Below are 15,075 nucleotides of genomic sequence, written 5' to 3' on the forward strand. Positions count from 1 at the left end.
TGTGTGCGTGTGTGTGAGTGAATGTGTGTGCGTGTGTGTGAGTGAATGTGTGCGTGTGTGTGAGTGAATGTGTGTGCGTGTGTGAGTGAATGTGTGCGTGTGTGTGAGTGAATGTGTGCGCGTGTGTGAGTGAATGTGTGTGCGTGTGTGTGAGTGAATGTGTGTGCGTGTGTGTGAGTGAAGGTGTGTGTGTGTGAGTGAATGTGTGTGTGTGTGTGTGAATTTGTGTGCGTGTGTGTGTGAGTGAATGTGTGTGCGTGTGTGTGAGTGAATGTGTGTGTGTGTGTGAATTTGTGTGCGTGTGTGTGTGAGTGAATGTGTGTGCGTGTGTGTGAGTGAATGTGTGTGCGTGTGTGTGAGTGAATGTGTGTGCGTGTGTGTGAGTGAATGTGTGTGTGTGTGAGTGAATGTGTGTGTGTGTGTGTGTGTGAATTTGTGTGCGTGTGTGTGAGGCGGGAAGTTGTCTGTGTGTGTTGGGTGGGTGGGCCAGCCAGTGTGTGACCCGGAGCTCCAAAGTGCTCGTGCGAGAGAAGCGTGTGTGTGTGAGTGCGCGTGCAAGGAAAGTGTGTGCACGTGAGTGAGCACGCCTGCAAAGGAGGTGTGCACCGCATGCGTGTGTGCATGAGAGACAGGCATGTGAGCGAGCATGCGTGCAAGAGGTGTGCGTGAGAACGAGCGTGCGAGAGAGAGGTGTGCGTGAGAGCGAGCGTGTGAGAAAGAGGTGTGCGTGAGAGCGAGCGTGCGAGAGAGCAGGTGTGCGCGAGAGCGAGCGCGAGAGAGGTGTGTGAGAGAGCGAGCGTGCAAGAGAGGTGTGCGTGAGAGTGAGTGTGAGAGAGGTGTGTGAGAGAGCAAGCATGCGAGAGAGAGGTGTGTGAGAGAGCAGGTGTGCGCGAGAGCGAGCGTGCAAGAGAGAGGTGTGTGTGAGTGCGGGTGTGCCTGAGAGTGAGCGTGCAAGAGAGAGGTGTGCGTGAGAGCAAGTGTGCAAGAGAGAGGTGTGCGTGAGAGCAGGTGTGTGTGAGAGCGAGCGTGCAAGGGATAGGTGTGTGTGAGAGCGAGCGTGCAAGGGATAGGTGTGTGTGAGAGCGAGCATGCAAGGGATAGGTGTGTGTGAGAACGAGCGTGCGAGAGAGAGAGAGGTGTGTGTGAGAGCGAGCGTGCAAGGGATAGGTGTGTGTGAGAGCGAGCGTGCGAGAGAGAGAGAGGTGTGTGTGAGAGCGAGCGTGCGAGAGAGAGAGAGGTGTGTGTGAGAGCAGGTGTGCTTGAGAGTGAGCGTGCGAGAGAGGGGTATACGGGACAGGAATCATATGAGAGGGAAGTGTGCCTCAGAGCATGTGTGTTGAAGAGGTGCATGACAGGGAGTGTGCGAGAGAGAGGTTTGTGTGTGAGTGAGTTTGTGAGAAGTGTGTGTCAGAGTAAGCGTGCGGAGATGTGTGCGTGTGTGAGGTGAACACAAGCTGGCTTTTGTTTCTTCCTTACCCCTATACCTCACTGTGGCAATGCCCCCAAACACTCAGGGGTTCCCTCACACAGGACACCAGGGTAACCCCCTCTGGGGGCTGGGGATTGGGGTGTGGGGAGGTCTCTCAGCTTTTAGCTGTGAATTGTTCAGGTGAGGAGGATTGGGGGTGGTGAAAATGGGGTGCAGACTGTCCCTCACTCTCTCTATGTCCCTCACTCTCTCTATGTCCCTCACTCTCTCTCTCTGTCTCTCTCTCTCTCTCTGTCTCTCTCTCTCTATCTCTCTCTCTCTCTCTTTGTCTCTCACTCTCTCTCTCTGTCTCTCTCTCTCTTTCTATCTCTCTCTCTCTGTGTCTCTCTCTCTGTGTCTCTCTCTCTCTGTCTGTCTGTCTCTCTCTCTGTCTCTCGCTCTCTTTCTCTGTCTCTCACTCTCTCTTTTTCTGTCTCTCTCTCACTCTCTATCTCTATCTCTCTCTGTGTGTCTCTCTCTCTCTGTGTCTCTCTCTCTCTCTCTCTCTGTCTCTTGCTCTCTCTCTCTGTCTCTAGCTCTCTCTGTGTCTCTCTCTCTCTCTCTGTCTCTCGCTCTCTCTCTCTGTCTCTCTCTCTGTCTCTCTCTCTCTCTCCCTCTCTTCATCGATTGTTTCCATACCTCTGTTTGAGAACACAGTCTCTGAGGCTCTCTGAGTCCCAGGACAGCTGAGATTGATCAGCCCCCTGACAGGCCATCCATCCACCCCTTTACCTTAATGCTTACAGCATCGAGCCTTAGAGACAACCGTGTATAACAATAATTCATCCACTCCCTTTCACTCACCCATACCTGGAGACAACAGGCTGTGTGAGTGTGTGTGTGTGTGAGTGTGTATGTGAGAGAGAGAGAGAGTGTGTGTGTGTGTGTGTGTGAGTGTGGATGTGAGAGAGAGGGAGAGTGTGTGTGTGTGTGTATGTGTGTGAGTATGCATGTCTGTGTGAGAGAGAGAGAGAGTGTGTGTGTGTGAGTGTGGATGTGTATGTGTGTGAGAGTGTGGGGGCATGTGTGAGTGTGTGTGTATGAGAGTGTGTGTGTATGTATGTCTGTGTGTGCGAGTGTGTGTGTATGAGAGTGTGTGTGTATGTGTGTATGTCTGTGTGTGCGAGTGTGTGTGTGTGCACACGAGTGTGTGTGAGTGTGCGACTATGTGTGTGTGTGCGAGTGTGTGTGCGTGCGAGTGTGTGAGAGTGAGTGTGCGTCTGTGTGTGTGTGTGAGAGATTGTTTGTGTGTGTATGTGTGATAGTGTGTGTGCCTGTGTGTGAGAAGGGGCTGGAGGAGGTTACAGAGATAGGGAGGGTTGTAGGGGCTGGAGGAGGTTACAGAGATAGGGAGGGTTGTAAAGGCTGGAGGAGGTTACAGAGATAGGGAGGGTTGTAGGGGCTGGAGGAGGTTCCAGAGATAGGGAGGGTTGTAGGGGCTGGAGGAGGTTACAGAGTTAGGGAGGGTTGTAGGGGCTGGAGGAGGTTACAGAGATAGGGAGGGGTGTAGGGGCTGGAGGAGGTTACAGAGTTAGGGAGGGTTGTAGGGGCTGGAGGAGGTTACAGAGATAGGGAGGGGTGTAGGGTCTGGAGGAGCTTACAGAGATAGGGAGGGTGGTAGGGGCTGGAGGAGGTTATTGAGATAGGGAGGGTTGTAGGGGCTGGAGGAGGTTACAGAGTTAGGGAGGGTTGTAGGGGCTGGAGGAGGTTACAGAGATAGGGAGGGTGGTAGGGGCTGGAGGAGGTTGCAGAGATAGGGAGGGGTGTAGGGGCTGGAGGAGGTTACAGAGATAGAGAGGGTTGTAGGGGCTGGAGGAGGTTACAGAGATAGGGAGGGTTGTAGGGGCTGGAGGAGGTTACAGAGATAGGGAGGGGTGTAGGGGCTGGAGGAGGTTACAAAGATAGGGAGGGGTGTAGGGGCTGGAGGAGGTTACAGAGATAGGGAGGGTTGTAGGGGCTGGAGAAGGTTACAGAGATAGGGAGGGGTGTAGGGGCTGGAGGAGGTTACAGAGATAGGGAGGGTTGTAGGGGCTGGAGAAGGTTACAGAGATAGGGAGGGGTGTAGGAGCTGGAGGAGGTTACAGAGATAGGGAGGGTTGTAGGGGCTGGAGGAGGTTACAGAGATAGGGAGGGGTGTAGGGGCTGGAGGAGGTTACAGAGATAGGGAGGGTTGTAGGGGCTGGAGGAGGTTACAGAGATAGGGAGGGGTGTAGGGGCTGGAGGAGGTTACAGAGATAGGGAGGGTTGTAGGGGTTGTAGGAGGTTACAGAGATAGGGAGGGGTGTAGGGGCTGGAGGTGGTTACAGAGATAGGGAGGGTTGTAGGGGCTGGAGGAGGTTACAGAGATAGGGAGGGGTGTAGGGGCTAGAGGAGGTTACAGAGATAGGGAGGGGTGTAGGGGCTGGAGGAGGTTACAGAGATAGGGAGGGGTGTAGGGGCTGGAGGAGGTTACAGAGATAGGGAGGGGTGTAGGGGCTGGAGGTGGTTACAGAGATAGGGAGGGTTGTAGGGGCTGGAGGAGGTTACAGAAATAGGGAGGGGTGTAGGGGCTGGAGGAGGTTACAGAGATAGGGAGGGGTGTAGGGGCTGGAGGTGGTTACAGAGATAGGGAGGGTTGTAGGGGCTGGAGGAGGTTACAGAGATAGGGAGGGGTGTAGGGGCTGGAGGAGGTTACAGAGATAGGGAGGGGTGTAGGGGCTGGAGGTGGTTACAGAGATAGGGAGGGTTGTAGGGGCTGGAGGAGGTTACAGAGATAGGGAGGGGTGTAGGGGCTGGAGGAGGTTACAGAGATAGGGAGGGGTGTAGGGGCTGGAGGAGGTTACAGAGATAGGGAGGGGTGTAGGGGCTGGAGGAGGTTACAGAGATAGGGAGGGGTGTAGGTGAATGTGACGGTGTGGGTTAGGACACGGGGTTGGGGGTGGGGAGTAGAGTTTGGGATGAGCTGATGTTTACGACGGGGGTGGGCGATCGGAGGGTGGGTGGGAGAGGGCGGTTTGGTCAAGCTGGGAGTGGACGAGGGGCACCGTCACCCCCCGGGAAGCTCTCTCTCTGCCCCCTGATCCGGGTTTGGTGGGGGGAGTGGGAACCGTAGGGGCGGTGGGAGGACAGACTAAGGAAGTGCAGCTGAGCCTCCGCCTCACCCTCTCTCTCTCTCTCTCCCGCAGATCCGAGTGGACGCCATCCCGCGGCCTCCCCACAATGCCGTGCTCTACGAGGTGGTGACGGCCATGGAGGGGAGCCCGATTCTCCGCGACATGTCCTTCAGCCCTGACTTCCAGTACATCTACCTGCTGACCGAACACAAGGTGAAGCCCCCACTCTCTAACCGCACCCCCTGACCGTCTCCCCCGGGGACCACAACAACAACCACCCTGACCCCCGACCCCCGCCCTGACCCCCGACCCAACCCACTCCCCGTGAGCTGTTCGCTCCGCACAGGCCTCGGGCCTAGTTCCCCCCTCGGTCGCCCATAGCGACCCCGTCCCCATCCCCCCTCATTGACCCCCCCAATTACCCACCCCCTGTGAGCTGTTCGCTCCACACAGGCCTCGGGCCTAGTTCCCCCCTCGGTTGCCGCTAGCGACCCCGTTTCCACACACCCCCTCTCCCCTCCCACTCCCCCACCGCCCCCACCCCCCTCCCCCCCCCCCCCCACGCAGGTCAAGAGGACCCCAGTTTTGGACCGGGTCGCGGCGGGCGATGGTCACCCTTTCGTGCACACTCTGACCTCTTCCCTGCTCCGCCAACCTCCCCCATCCCCTCTCCCTCTCCCCTGACCCACCCCCCACCCCCACATACCCCTCCCCCACCGCACCAACCCCCCCCACTTTGCCTGCCTTTTTTTTGAGGCCCGCTCCTGGCAGTGGGGCCTCCCTGCTCATGTAGGCCTCACTGAGGCCCTACCTAGCCCACTCCCCGCCCACCCCGAGACCAGGAGATTCCGGAAGATTCTTTTAGTGGTGGGGGGGTGGGGGGGTGCGGCGGGGGAGAACCCTCTGGGACGAGGCGGCTACCCGAAAACTAGCGTCCAGGCGGGTGGTGTGGGTCGGGTCCGGTGCCCGCGTGTCATGGCCGCCAACAAACGACGGCTGCCCTCAGTGTCGACCACTGTCCCCAGGTTAATGCCCCCCCTCCATTGCTTTGGAATGATCACTCCCTCCATCCCTTTCTGTCTCCCTCTATTTCTCCGTCACTCTCCCCCCTCCACCTCTCTCTGCGTTCCCATATCTCTCTTCCCTAGCCTCTCCTTCTCTCTTCTTGTCTGCCCCTCTCTCTCTCTCTCTCTCTCTTAAATTCTTCCTCCACCCCTCTTCCTCACACAGTCAGTTTTCCTCTCTCCTCTCCCTCGCTCTGTCTCTCGATGGACAAGCCCTTGACTTGACGGGTGTGGGGCGTTTCTGCCCGGCCTCGGACTGCCCTCGATTCCTCTGTGTCCCCCACTTTGTGAGCCGGGTTGACCACGTCCCCAGCGGAGTAGGTGGGCTGAATGGGGCCTCCTCCTGTTCCTGTGTAACAGGCTCGAGAGAGGGGCTGAATGGCCTCCTCCTGTCCCTGTGTAACAGGCTTGAGAGAGGGGCTGAATGGCCTCCTCCTGTTCCTGTGTAACAGGCTCGAGAGGGGCTGAATGGCCTCCTGTTCCTGTGTAACAGGCTCGAGAGGGGCTGAATGGCCTCCTCCTGTCCCTGTTGTCTCCTCGTGCGCTCAATGGCATTGTGATAATGGTGGGGGTAATGTCCTCCTGTCTCTTTTTGCCCCTCTCTCTCTCTCTAGGTGGGACGCATCCCGGTGGAGAGCTGCGAACAGTATGGGACCTGTCCCAAGTGCCTCAGCTCCGGAGACCCTCACTGTGGCTGGTGTGTCCTGGACAACAGGTGGGTGACCATCTCCCCCTTCGCCATTTGGCACCCCTGCCAACCCTCCAACGCTAGCATGGGCCCCGCGATTGGCTGAATGGCCTCCTACCGCCCTCCGCTTCTGCCCGTTCTGCTTTTCCACCGCCCCCCCCACTCCGCCCACAATCCCAAGCATCGTGGCGAAAACAGCAACGGCCACTGACGACTGGAGCACAGCAAGATCCCACAAGCCGCAATAAGCTAAAATGACTGGATTATGCACTTGGCTGAGGGCTAAATATTGACCCTCCGACAGTGCGGCGCTCCCTCAGCACTGACCCTCCGACAGTGCGGCGCTCCCTCAGCACTGACCCTCTGACAGTACGGCGCTCCCTCAGCACTGACCCTCCGACAGTGCGGCGCTCCCTCAGCACAGACCCTCCGACAGTGCGGCGCTCCCTCAGCACTGACCCTCCGACAGTGCGGCGCTCCCTCAGCGCTGACCCTCCGACAGTGCGACGCTCCCTCAGCACTGACCCTCCGACAGTGCGGCGCTCCCTCAGCGCTGACCCTCCGACAGTGCGACGCTCCCTCAGCACTGACCCTCCGACAGTGCGGCGCTCCCTCAGCGCTGACCCTCCGACAGTGCGACGCTCCCTCAGCACTGACCCTCCGACAGTGCGACGCTCCCTCAGCACTGACCCTCCGACAGCGCGGCGCTCCCTCAGTACTGACCCTGTGGGCTGGATCCCATGATGTTCCGAGGGGGTAGAGTAAGGCTGACTGAGACGTAGCCGACCACATTAGGCCACAAATACGCTCCACAGCCCCACCCTTGATTTAAAAGTGGTTAATATTTTACTTTAGTATTTAATATTAAAACAGTAGTTGGCTGATTTCACCCACTGACTCTGCCTTTAAAATATGTTAAAAATGACCTTGTGAAGCCAAGATAAACGCTCAGCTTGATTTGATCTTCGTGTTTCTAGCCAAAGTTTAATTTAATAACACTGTTCTGTTCAGCATTGTATAGCTGTAGAGCAGCAATAGTTTCGCTTTAACTCCCTCACACAGAGGGAAGTAATTTCCTCCAGCCTGGGGCCCTTATAACTCCGACTTTCACAGTTCCCCAAAAACATGGATTGTTCACCCATCACAGCCTGCACTCCGCACCCCGTACCCACCTTACCCCCGCCCAGCTTCCCCACTCACACTCACACACACACACACTTACACATACACATACAGACATACACACTCACACACACACTCACACACATATTCACTCACACACACTTACACACACACACACACACACTTACACACACAGACCCTCTATCTCTCACACACACACTCACACTCACACACACACACAGACACACGCACACTCACACCCTCCATCTCACACACACACTCACACACACATACACACAATCTCACACACACACACAAACAGAGAAACACACACACACACACACACTCACTATATCTCTCACACACACACACACTCACACACACATACACACACTCTCACACACACACAAACACACACAAACAGACAAACACACAATCAGACACACTCACTCTATCTCACACACATACACACACACACTCAAACACACACTCTATCTCACATACACACACACACTTATACACATACACACACACTTACACACACACACACACAGACACACACACACACACTCACACACACACTTACTCACACACACACATACCCTCTATCTCACACACACACACACACACAAAAACATACACACACTCACACACTCTCACACACGCACAAACATACACAGACAAACACACACTCACTCTATCTCACTCACACACACGCTCACACTTACACACACACACACACAGACACACACACTCACATACACACATACAGACACACACACTCACACACACACACACATACTCACACACTCTCACACACACACAAACAAACAGACAAACCCACACTCACACACACTCACTCTATCTCACACACACACACATACACACTCACACTCACATACACATACACTCACTCTACCTCACACGCACATTCACACACACACACATACTCACATACACACATTCTCACACACTCTCACTCACTCACACACAGACACACTCACAGTCACACACACACACACATTCTATCTCACACACACACTCACACACACAGACACAGACACTCTCACTCACACACACAGACACAATCACTCACACACACACAGACACAGACACACTCACTCACATACACAGACACACACGCACACAGACACACACACACAGCCACACACACAGAGACACACTCATTCACTCACACACACACACACACAGACACATTCACACACACAAGCCCCCTTTACCCAGCTTGGTCCATTGTGTGTGTGAGAGATGGGGGCCCTTGCCTCATGTGAGGGAGAGAGAGATAGAACAGAGAGAGGTGGAGACAGAGATGGAAAGAGAGATGAAAAGAGAGGGATGGAGAGAGAGGGAGAGGGAGACAGAGAGAGAGATGGAGAGATACATGGAGAGAGTGATGGAGAAAGAGATGGAAAGAGAGAAAGAGAGATGGTGAGAGATGGAGAGGGAGAGAAAGAGAGGGAGAGGGAGATAGAGAGAGATATGGAGAGAGAGAGATGGAGAGAGTGGTGAAGAAAGAGACGGAGAGAGAGAAAGAGAAAGAATGATGGTGAGAGGTGGAGAGAGAGAAGTGTGGAGAGAGAGATGTGGAGAGAGGGAGATGGAAATAGGGAGAGAGAGAGATGAAGAGAGGAACCGAGAGGGTGAGAGAGAGAGAGGGAGGGAGATGGGGAGAGAGAGCGAGAGGGGTGGGAAGACTGGGTGAGGAGATAAAGGAGGAGAGGAAGTGAGAGAAGGGGTGGGGGAGGGTGAGGGGAGAGAGGTGGAAGAGAGCAGGAGAGGGAGAGAGAGATTGGGGAGGGAGAGAGGCGGAGAAAGAACAAGGGTGGGAGAGAGAGAGGGACAGAGATGGAGAGGTGGAGAGAGGGAGAGACAAGATAGGAGAGAGAGAGGGAGAGGGGAGAGAGGGCAATGGAGAGGTAGAGAGGGAGGGAGAAAGAGAGGAGGAGAGGGGTGGGGAGAGAGACGGATGGGGGAGAGAGAGAGGGAAATGGAGAGCAGAAGGTACATGGGGACTAATAAAACCGCAAACATTAAAAGAGAGAGACAGAGATGGAGACAGAGGTTTGAGTGATAGATAATTTTACATTTAGATGGACTATAATGAATTTTCATGGGACAGAAACATCATAAAATCTAGAAAATCAAATATTGTCCTTGACAATCACCCAGCAACAAACACTGTGACTCCGTGACGTTGCTCCAAAACAAGCAGAAACATTTCTTTACTGGGATCCTCCTGCTCCACACAGAACGAATATTCTCCCCGACAGAGAGGATCCCCCTTTAACACTATAACTGGCAGTGCTGAGGGAGCGCCGCGCTGTCGGAGGGTCAGCGCTGAGGGAGCGCCGCACTGTGGGAGGGTCAGTGCTGAGGGAGCGCCGCACTGTCGGAGGGTCAGTGCTGAGGGAGCGCCGCACTGTGGGAGGGTCAGTGCTGAGGGAGCGCCGCACTGTCGGAGGGTCAGTGCTGAGGGAGCGCCGCGCTGTCGGAGGGTCAGCGCTGAGGGAGCGCCGCACTGTCGGAGGGTCAGTGCTGAGGGAGCGCCGCACTGTCGGAGGGTCAGTGCTGAGGGAGCGCCGCACTGTCGGAGGGTCAGTGCTGAGGGAGCGCCGTGCTGTCGGAGGGTCAGTGCTGAGGGAGCGCCGCGCTGTCGGAGGGTCAGTGCTGAGGGAGCGCCACACTGTCGGAGGGTCAGTGCTGAGGGAGCGCCGCGCTGTGGGAGGGTCAGTGCTGAGGGAGCGCCGCGCTGTCGGAGGGTCAGTGCTGAGGGAGCGCCGCACTGTCGGAGGGGAGCGGGGGTGTAGGAGCTGGGGGCTACAGCAGAGATTTCGTCCTCTCGAAGCTGATGGAGGGTGGGAATAGAAAGGGCCCCCGATCGGGGCGGAGGTGAGATCAGCCATTAACCCTTCACACGTCAGGCTGGTGAGACAGGGAGCGCCGTGGGCGCGTGTGTGTAACACCGGGGCAGACGTCTGTAGCTCTCGGACCCTGAGAGTGATCGAGCGCTGCTCGAGGAGGCTGTCTGGGTACCTGCCCTCTGCTCTGAGCGGAGGGTCAGCAACTGTGGATTGTAGAGGCTCCCGGGGGGAGAGGCTGAATGGGTCTCCCTCACCCTCCCCCCCACACACTCCGACCCCTCACTGTTCATCCCTGTCACTGATCCTTTTAAGTTACTCAATGCTAAAAGCCTGTACGATGGTTCCCCCTGGGACCCGACCCTGTGACCCTCACCCCCCTCCATCACACAGAGCGATCTGTCTGACATTCTGTCCCTGGGAAGCAGCTGGGAGAGCGCCTGGCGGGGAAGAGGCACCTTGTCACCTCACTCCCCCCTGTGTCTGTCCCTGTGTCTGTCACTCTCTGTGTCTGTCACTCTCTGTGTCTGTTGCTCTCTGTGTCTGTCACTGTGTCTGTCGCTCTCTGTGTCTGTTGCTCTCTGTGTCTGTCACTGTGTCTGTCACTCTCTGTGTCTGTTGCTCTCTGTGTCTGTCTCTGTGTCTGTCACTCTCTGTGTCTGTTGCTCTCTGTGTCTGTCACTCTCTGTGTCTGTTGCTCTCTATGTCTGTCACTGTGTCTGTCACTCTCTGTGCCTGTTGCTCTCTGTGTCTGTCACTGTGTCTGTTGCTCTCTGTATCTGTCACTCTCTGTGTCTGTTGCTCTCTATGTCTGTCACTGTGTCTGTCACTCTCTGTGTCTGTCGCTCTCTGTGTCTGTCACTCTCTGTGCCTGTTGCTCTCTGTGTCTGTCACTGTGTCTGTCGCTCTCTGTGTCTGTTGCTCTCTGTGTCTGTTGCTCTCTGTGTCTGTCACTCTCTGCGCCTGTTGCTCTCTGTGTCTGTCACTGTGTCTGTCGCTCTCTGCGTCTGTTGCTCTCTGTGTCTGTCACTGTGTCTGTCGCTCTCTGTGTCTGTTGCTCTCTGTGTCTGTCACTGTGTCTGTCGCTCTCTGTGTCTGTTGCTCTCTGTGTCTGTCACTGTGTCTGTTGCTCTCTGTGTCTGTTGCTCTCTGTGTCTGTCACTGTGTCTGTCGCTCTCTGTGTCTGTTGCTCTCTGTGTCTGTCACTCTCTGTGTCTGTTGCTCTCTATGTCTGTCACTGTGTCTGTCACTCTCTGTGTCTGTTGCTCTCTGTGTCTGTCACTCTCTGTGCCTGTTGCTCTCTGTGTCTGTCACTGTGTCTGTTGCTCTCTGTGTCTGTTGCTCTCTGTGTCTGTCACTGTGTCTGTCGCTCTCTGTGTCTGTTGCTCTCTGTGTCTGTCACTCTCTGTGTCTGTTGCTCTCTATGTCTGTCACTGTGTCTGTCACTCTCTGTGTCTGTTGCTCTCTGTGTCTGTCACTCTCTGTGCCTGTTGCTCTCTGTGTCTGTCACTGTGTCTGTCACTCTCTGCGTCTGTTGCTCTCTGTGTCTGTCACTGTGTCTGTCGCTCTCTGTGTCTGTTGCTCTCTGTGTCTGTCACTGTGTCTGTTGCTCTCTGTGTCTGTTGCTCTCTGTGTCTGTCACTGTGTCTGTCGCTCTCTGTGTCTGTCGCTCTCTGTGTCTGTTGCTCTCTGTGTCTGTCACTGTGTCTGTCGCTCTCTGTGTCTGTTACTCTCTGTGTCTGTCACTGTGTCTGTCGCTCTCTGTGTCTGTTACTCTCTGTGTCTGTCACTGTGTCTGTCGCTCTCTGTGTCTGTCGCTCTCTGTGTCTGTCGCTCTCTGTGTCTGTTGCTCTCTGTGTCTGTCACTCTCTGTGTCTGTCACTCTCTGTGCCTGTTGCTCTCTATGTCTGTCACTGTGTCTGTCGCTCTCTGTGTCTGTTGCTCTCTGTGTCTGTCACTGTGTCTGTCGCTCTCTGTGTCTGTTGCTCTCTGTGTCTGTCACTGTGTCTGTTGCTCTCTGTGTCTGTTGCTCTCTGTGTCTGTCACTGTGTCTGTTGCTCTCTGTGTCTGTTGCTCTCTGTGTCTGTCACTGTGTCTGTCGCTCTCTTTGTCTGTCGCTCTCTGTGTCTGTTGCTCTCTGTGTCTGTCACTGTGTCTGTCGCTCTCTGTGTCTGTTGCTCTCTGTGTCTGTCACTGTGTCTGTTGCTCTCTGTGTCTGTCACTGTGTCTGTCACTGTGTCTGTCGCTCTCTGTGTCTGTTGCTCTCTGTGTCTGTCACTGTGCCTGTTGCTCTCTGTGTCTGTCACTGTGTCTGTCACTCTCTGTGTCTGTTGCTCTCTGTATCGGTCACTGTGTCTGTTGCTCTCTGTGTCTGTCACTCTCTGTGTCTGTGTCTGGGACTTTATCTGCTGCTGCCTGATAACACACGGGTACCCATTGTGCTGGCTCTGGTCCCTGTGTAATGTTCACCACTGGCCTAAGTTGTCTTTTTGTTCCTCCCCCCACCTCCCCCCACAACCTCCTCCCCCCACCCACCCCCAACCGACAAACCCCGTCCAGATGCACCCAACGGAGCGAGTGCCACCGAGCCGACGAGCCCCAGCGTTTCGCCACCGAGTCCAACCGCTGCGTCCAGCTCACCGTGCGGCCCAACAACCTCTCCGTCATGATGCCCGACGTTCCGGTCAGTATCCCCGCCCGCTTCCGAGCCGGCGGCACAGCCACGGGAACACCCGGCAGGCGAGACTTTGCGAATACGGCAACGTGGGGGGTGGCGGTTGGGGGGCGTGGGGGAAGGATTGGTCACAGATAATCCTTGCCAATGAGTAATGGTAGACATTCAACTAGTGGAGGCATTGCAGTTAATCATGGTTGCTGTCGTTGATCAGTATTAGCCTGACATTTGACTATGGGGGGCATCGCAGTTGATCCTAGTTGCTCTTGTCTAAGTATTGGTCTGATATTAGACTATGGGGGGCATCACAGTTGATCCTAGTTGTTCTTGTCTAAGTATTGGTCTGATATTAGACTATGGGGGGCATCGCAGTTGATCCTAGTTGCTCCTGTCAATGAATATAGGCCTGACATTCGACTATGGGGGCATCGCAGTTGATCCTAATTGCTCCTGTCAATGAATATAGGCCTGACATTCGAGTATGGGGGCATCGCAGTTGATCCTAGTTGCTCCTGTCAATGAATATAGGCCTGACATTCGAGTATCGGGGCATCGCAGTTGATCCTAATTGCTCTTGTCTAAGTATTGGTCTGATATTAGACTATGGGGGGCATCGCAGTTGATCCCTAGTTGCTCCTGCCAATGAGGGGCCTGATGTTCGACTATGGGGGCATCACAGCTGATCCTAGTTGCCATTGTCAATGAATATTGGCCTGGCATTTGACTATGGTGGGCAGCGCAGTGGATGTTGGTCACCCTGATTACTGAGTATTGGTCTGATATTCGGCTAAGGGAAGTATCACAGTTTATCCTGGTTGCTGTTGTCAATTAGTATTGGCCTAATGTTTGACTATGGGAGGCTTCGCAGTTGATCCTAGTCTCTCGAGCATTGGACTGATATTCGACAATGAGGGCACCGCAGTTGATCCTAGTCTCTGTTGTCAATGAGCATTGGCCTGATATTCGACAATGGGAGGCATCACTATTCATCCCAGTTGCTGCTGTCAATTAGTATCGACCTGACGTTCGACTATGGGGACGTCGCAGTTGATCCTATTGGCTGAGTAATGGTTGCTTTTGACCATGGGGACATGAAGAGTGGCCAATCGGATAGGCACCTGCACATGACCAGGACATATTGAACTGTACCCTGTGTCTTGAGCTGGTAGGGGACACAATGGGGAAACATCCGACCAGGACAGGTGCTGACTACCTCCCTCTGCTTGTGCCTTACGCATTTAAAACCATCCATGCTCGGGTCGAATTCTAGGTCTGTTGCGTTGAGAGGCATGGCTGACACTCCACGTCACAGTGAGGGGTGTGGGGTATATCAGTGTGTTACAGTGAGGGGTGTGGGGTATATCAGTGTGTTACAGTGAGGGGTGTGGGGTATATCAGAGTGTTACAGTGAGGGGTGTGGGGTATATCAGAGTGTAACAGTGAGGGGTGTGGGGTATATCAGAGTGTTACAGTGAGGGGTGTGGGATATATCAGAGTGTTACAGTGAGGGGTGTGGGGTATATCAGAGTGTAACAGTGAGGGGTGTGGGGTATATCAGAGTGTTACAGTGAGGGGTGTGGGATATATCAGAGTGTTACAGTGAGGGGTGTGGGATATATCAGAGTGTTACAGTGAGGGGTGTGGGGTATATCAGAGTGTAACAGTGAGGGGTGTGGGGTATATCAGAGTGTTACAGTGAGGGGTGTGGGGTATATCAGAGTGTTACAGTGAGGGGTGTGGGGTATATCAGAGTGTAACAGTGAGGGGTGTGGGGTATATCAGAGTGTTACAGTGAGGGGTGTGGGGTATATCAGAGTGTTACAGTGAGGGGTGTGGGATATATCAGAGTGTTACAGTGAGGGGTGTGGGGTATATCAGAGTGTTACAGTGAGGGGTGTGGGGTATATCAGAGTGTAACAGTGAGGGGTGTGGGGTATATCAGAGTGTTACAGTGAGGGGTGTGGGATATATCAGAGTGTTACAGTGAGGGGTGTGGGATATATCAGAGTGTTACAGTGAGGGGTGTGGGGTATATCAGAGTGTAACAGTGAGGGGTGTGGGGTATATCAGAGTGTTACAGTGAGGGGT

The 15,075-nt window shown here is 54.7% G+C and overlaps 1 protein-coding gene across 1 annotated transcript in view; it reads left to right on the plus strand.

The window, feature by feature from the left end:
- The first annotated feature begins 4,629 nt into the window (after nucleotides 1–4,629).
- LOC144677200 (plexin-A1-like) overlaps nucleotides 4,630–15,075 on the plus strand; it is a 31,641-nt gene continuing 21,195 nt past the window's right edge. Inside the window, exons 1-3 of the mRNA XM_078537385.1 lie at nucleotides 4,630–4,773; nucleotides 6,239–6,339; nucleotides 12,873–12,996. Coding sequence (XP_078393511.1) covers nucleotides 4,696–4,773; nucleotides 6,239–6,339; nucleotides 12,873–12,996 — 303 coding nt within the window. The 5' untranslated portion in view covers nucleotides 4,630–4,695. The remainder of the gene's footprint in view (nucleotides 4,774–6,238; nucleotides 6,340–12,872; nucleotides 12,997–15,075) is intronic.

Source organism: Cetorhinus maximus, unplaced genomic scaffold, assembly GCF_964194155.1.
Source record: "Cetorhinus maximus unplaced genomic scaffold, sCetMax3.hap1.1 HAP1_SCAFFOLD_2297, whole genome shotgun sequence".
Lineage (NCBI taxonomy): Eukaryota > Metazoa > Chordata > Chondrichthyes > Lamniformes > Cetorhinidae > Cetorhinus > Cetorhinus maximus.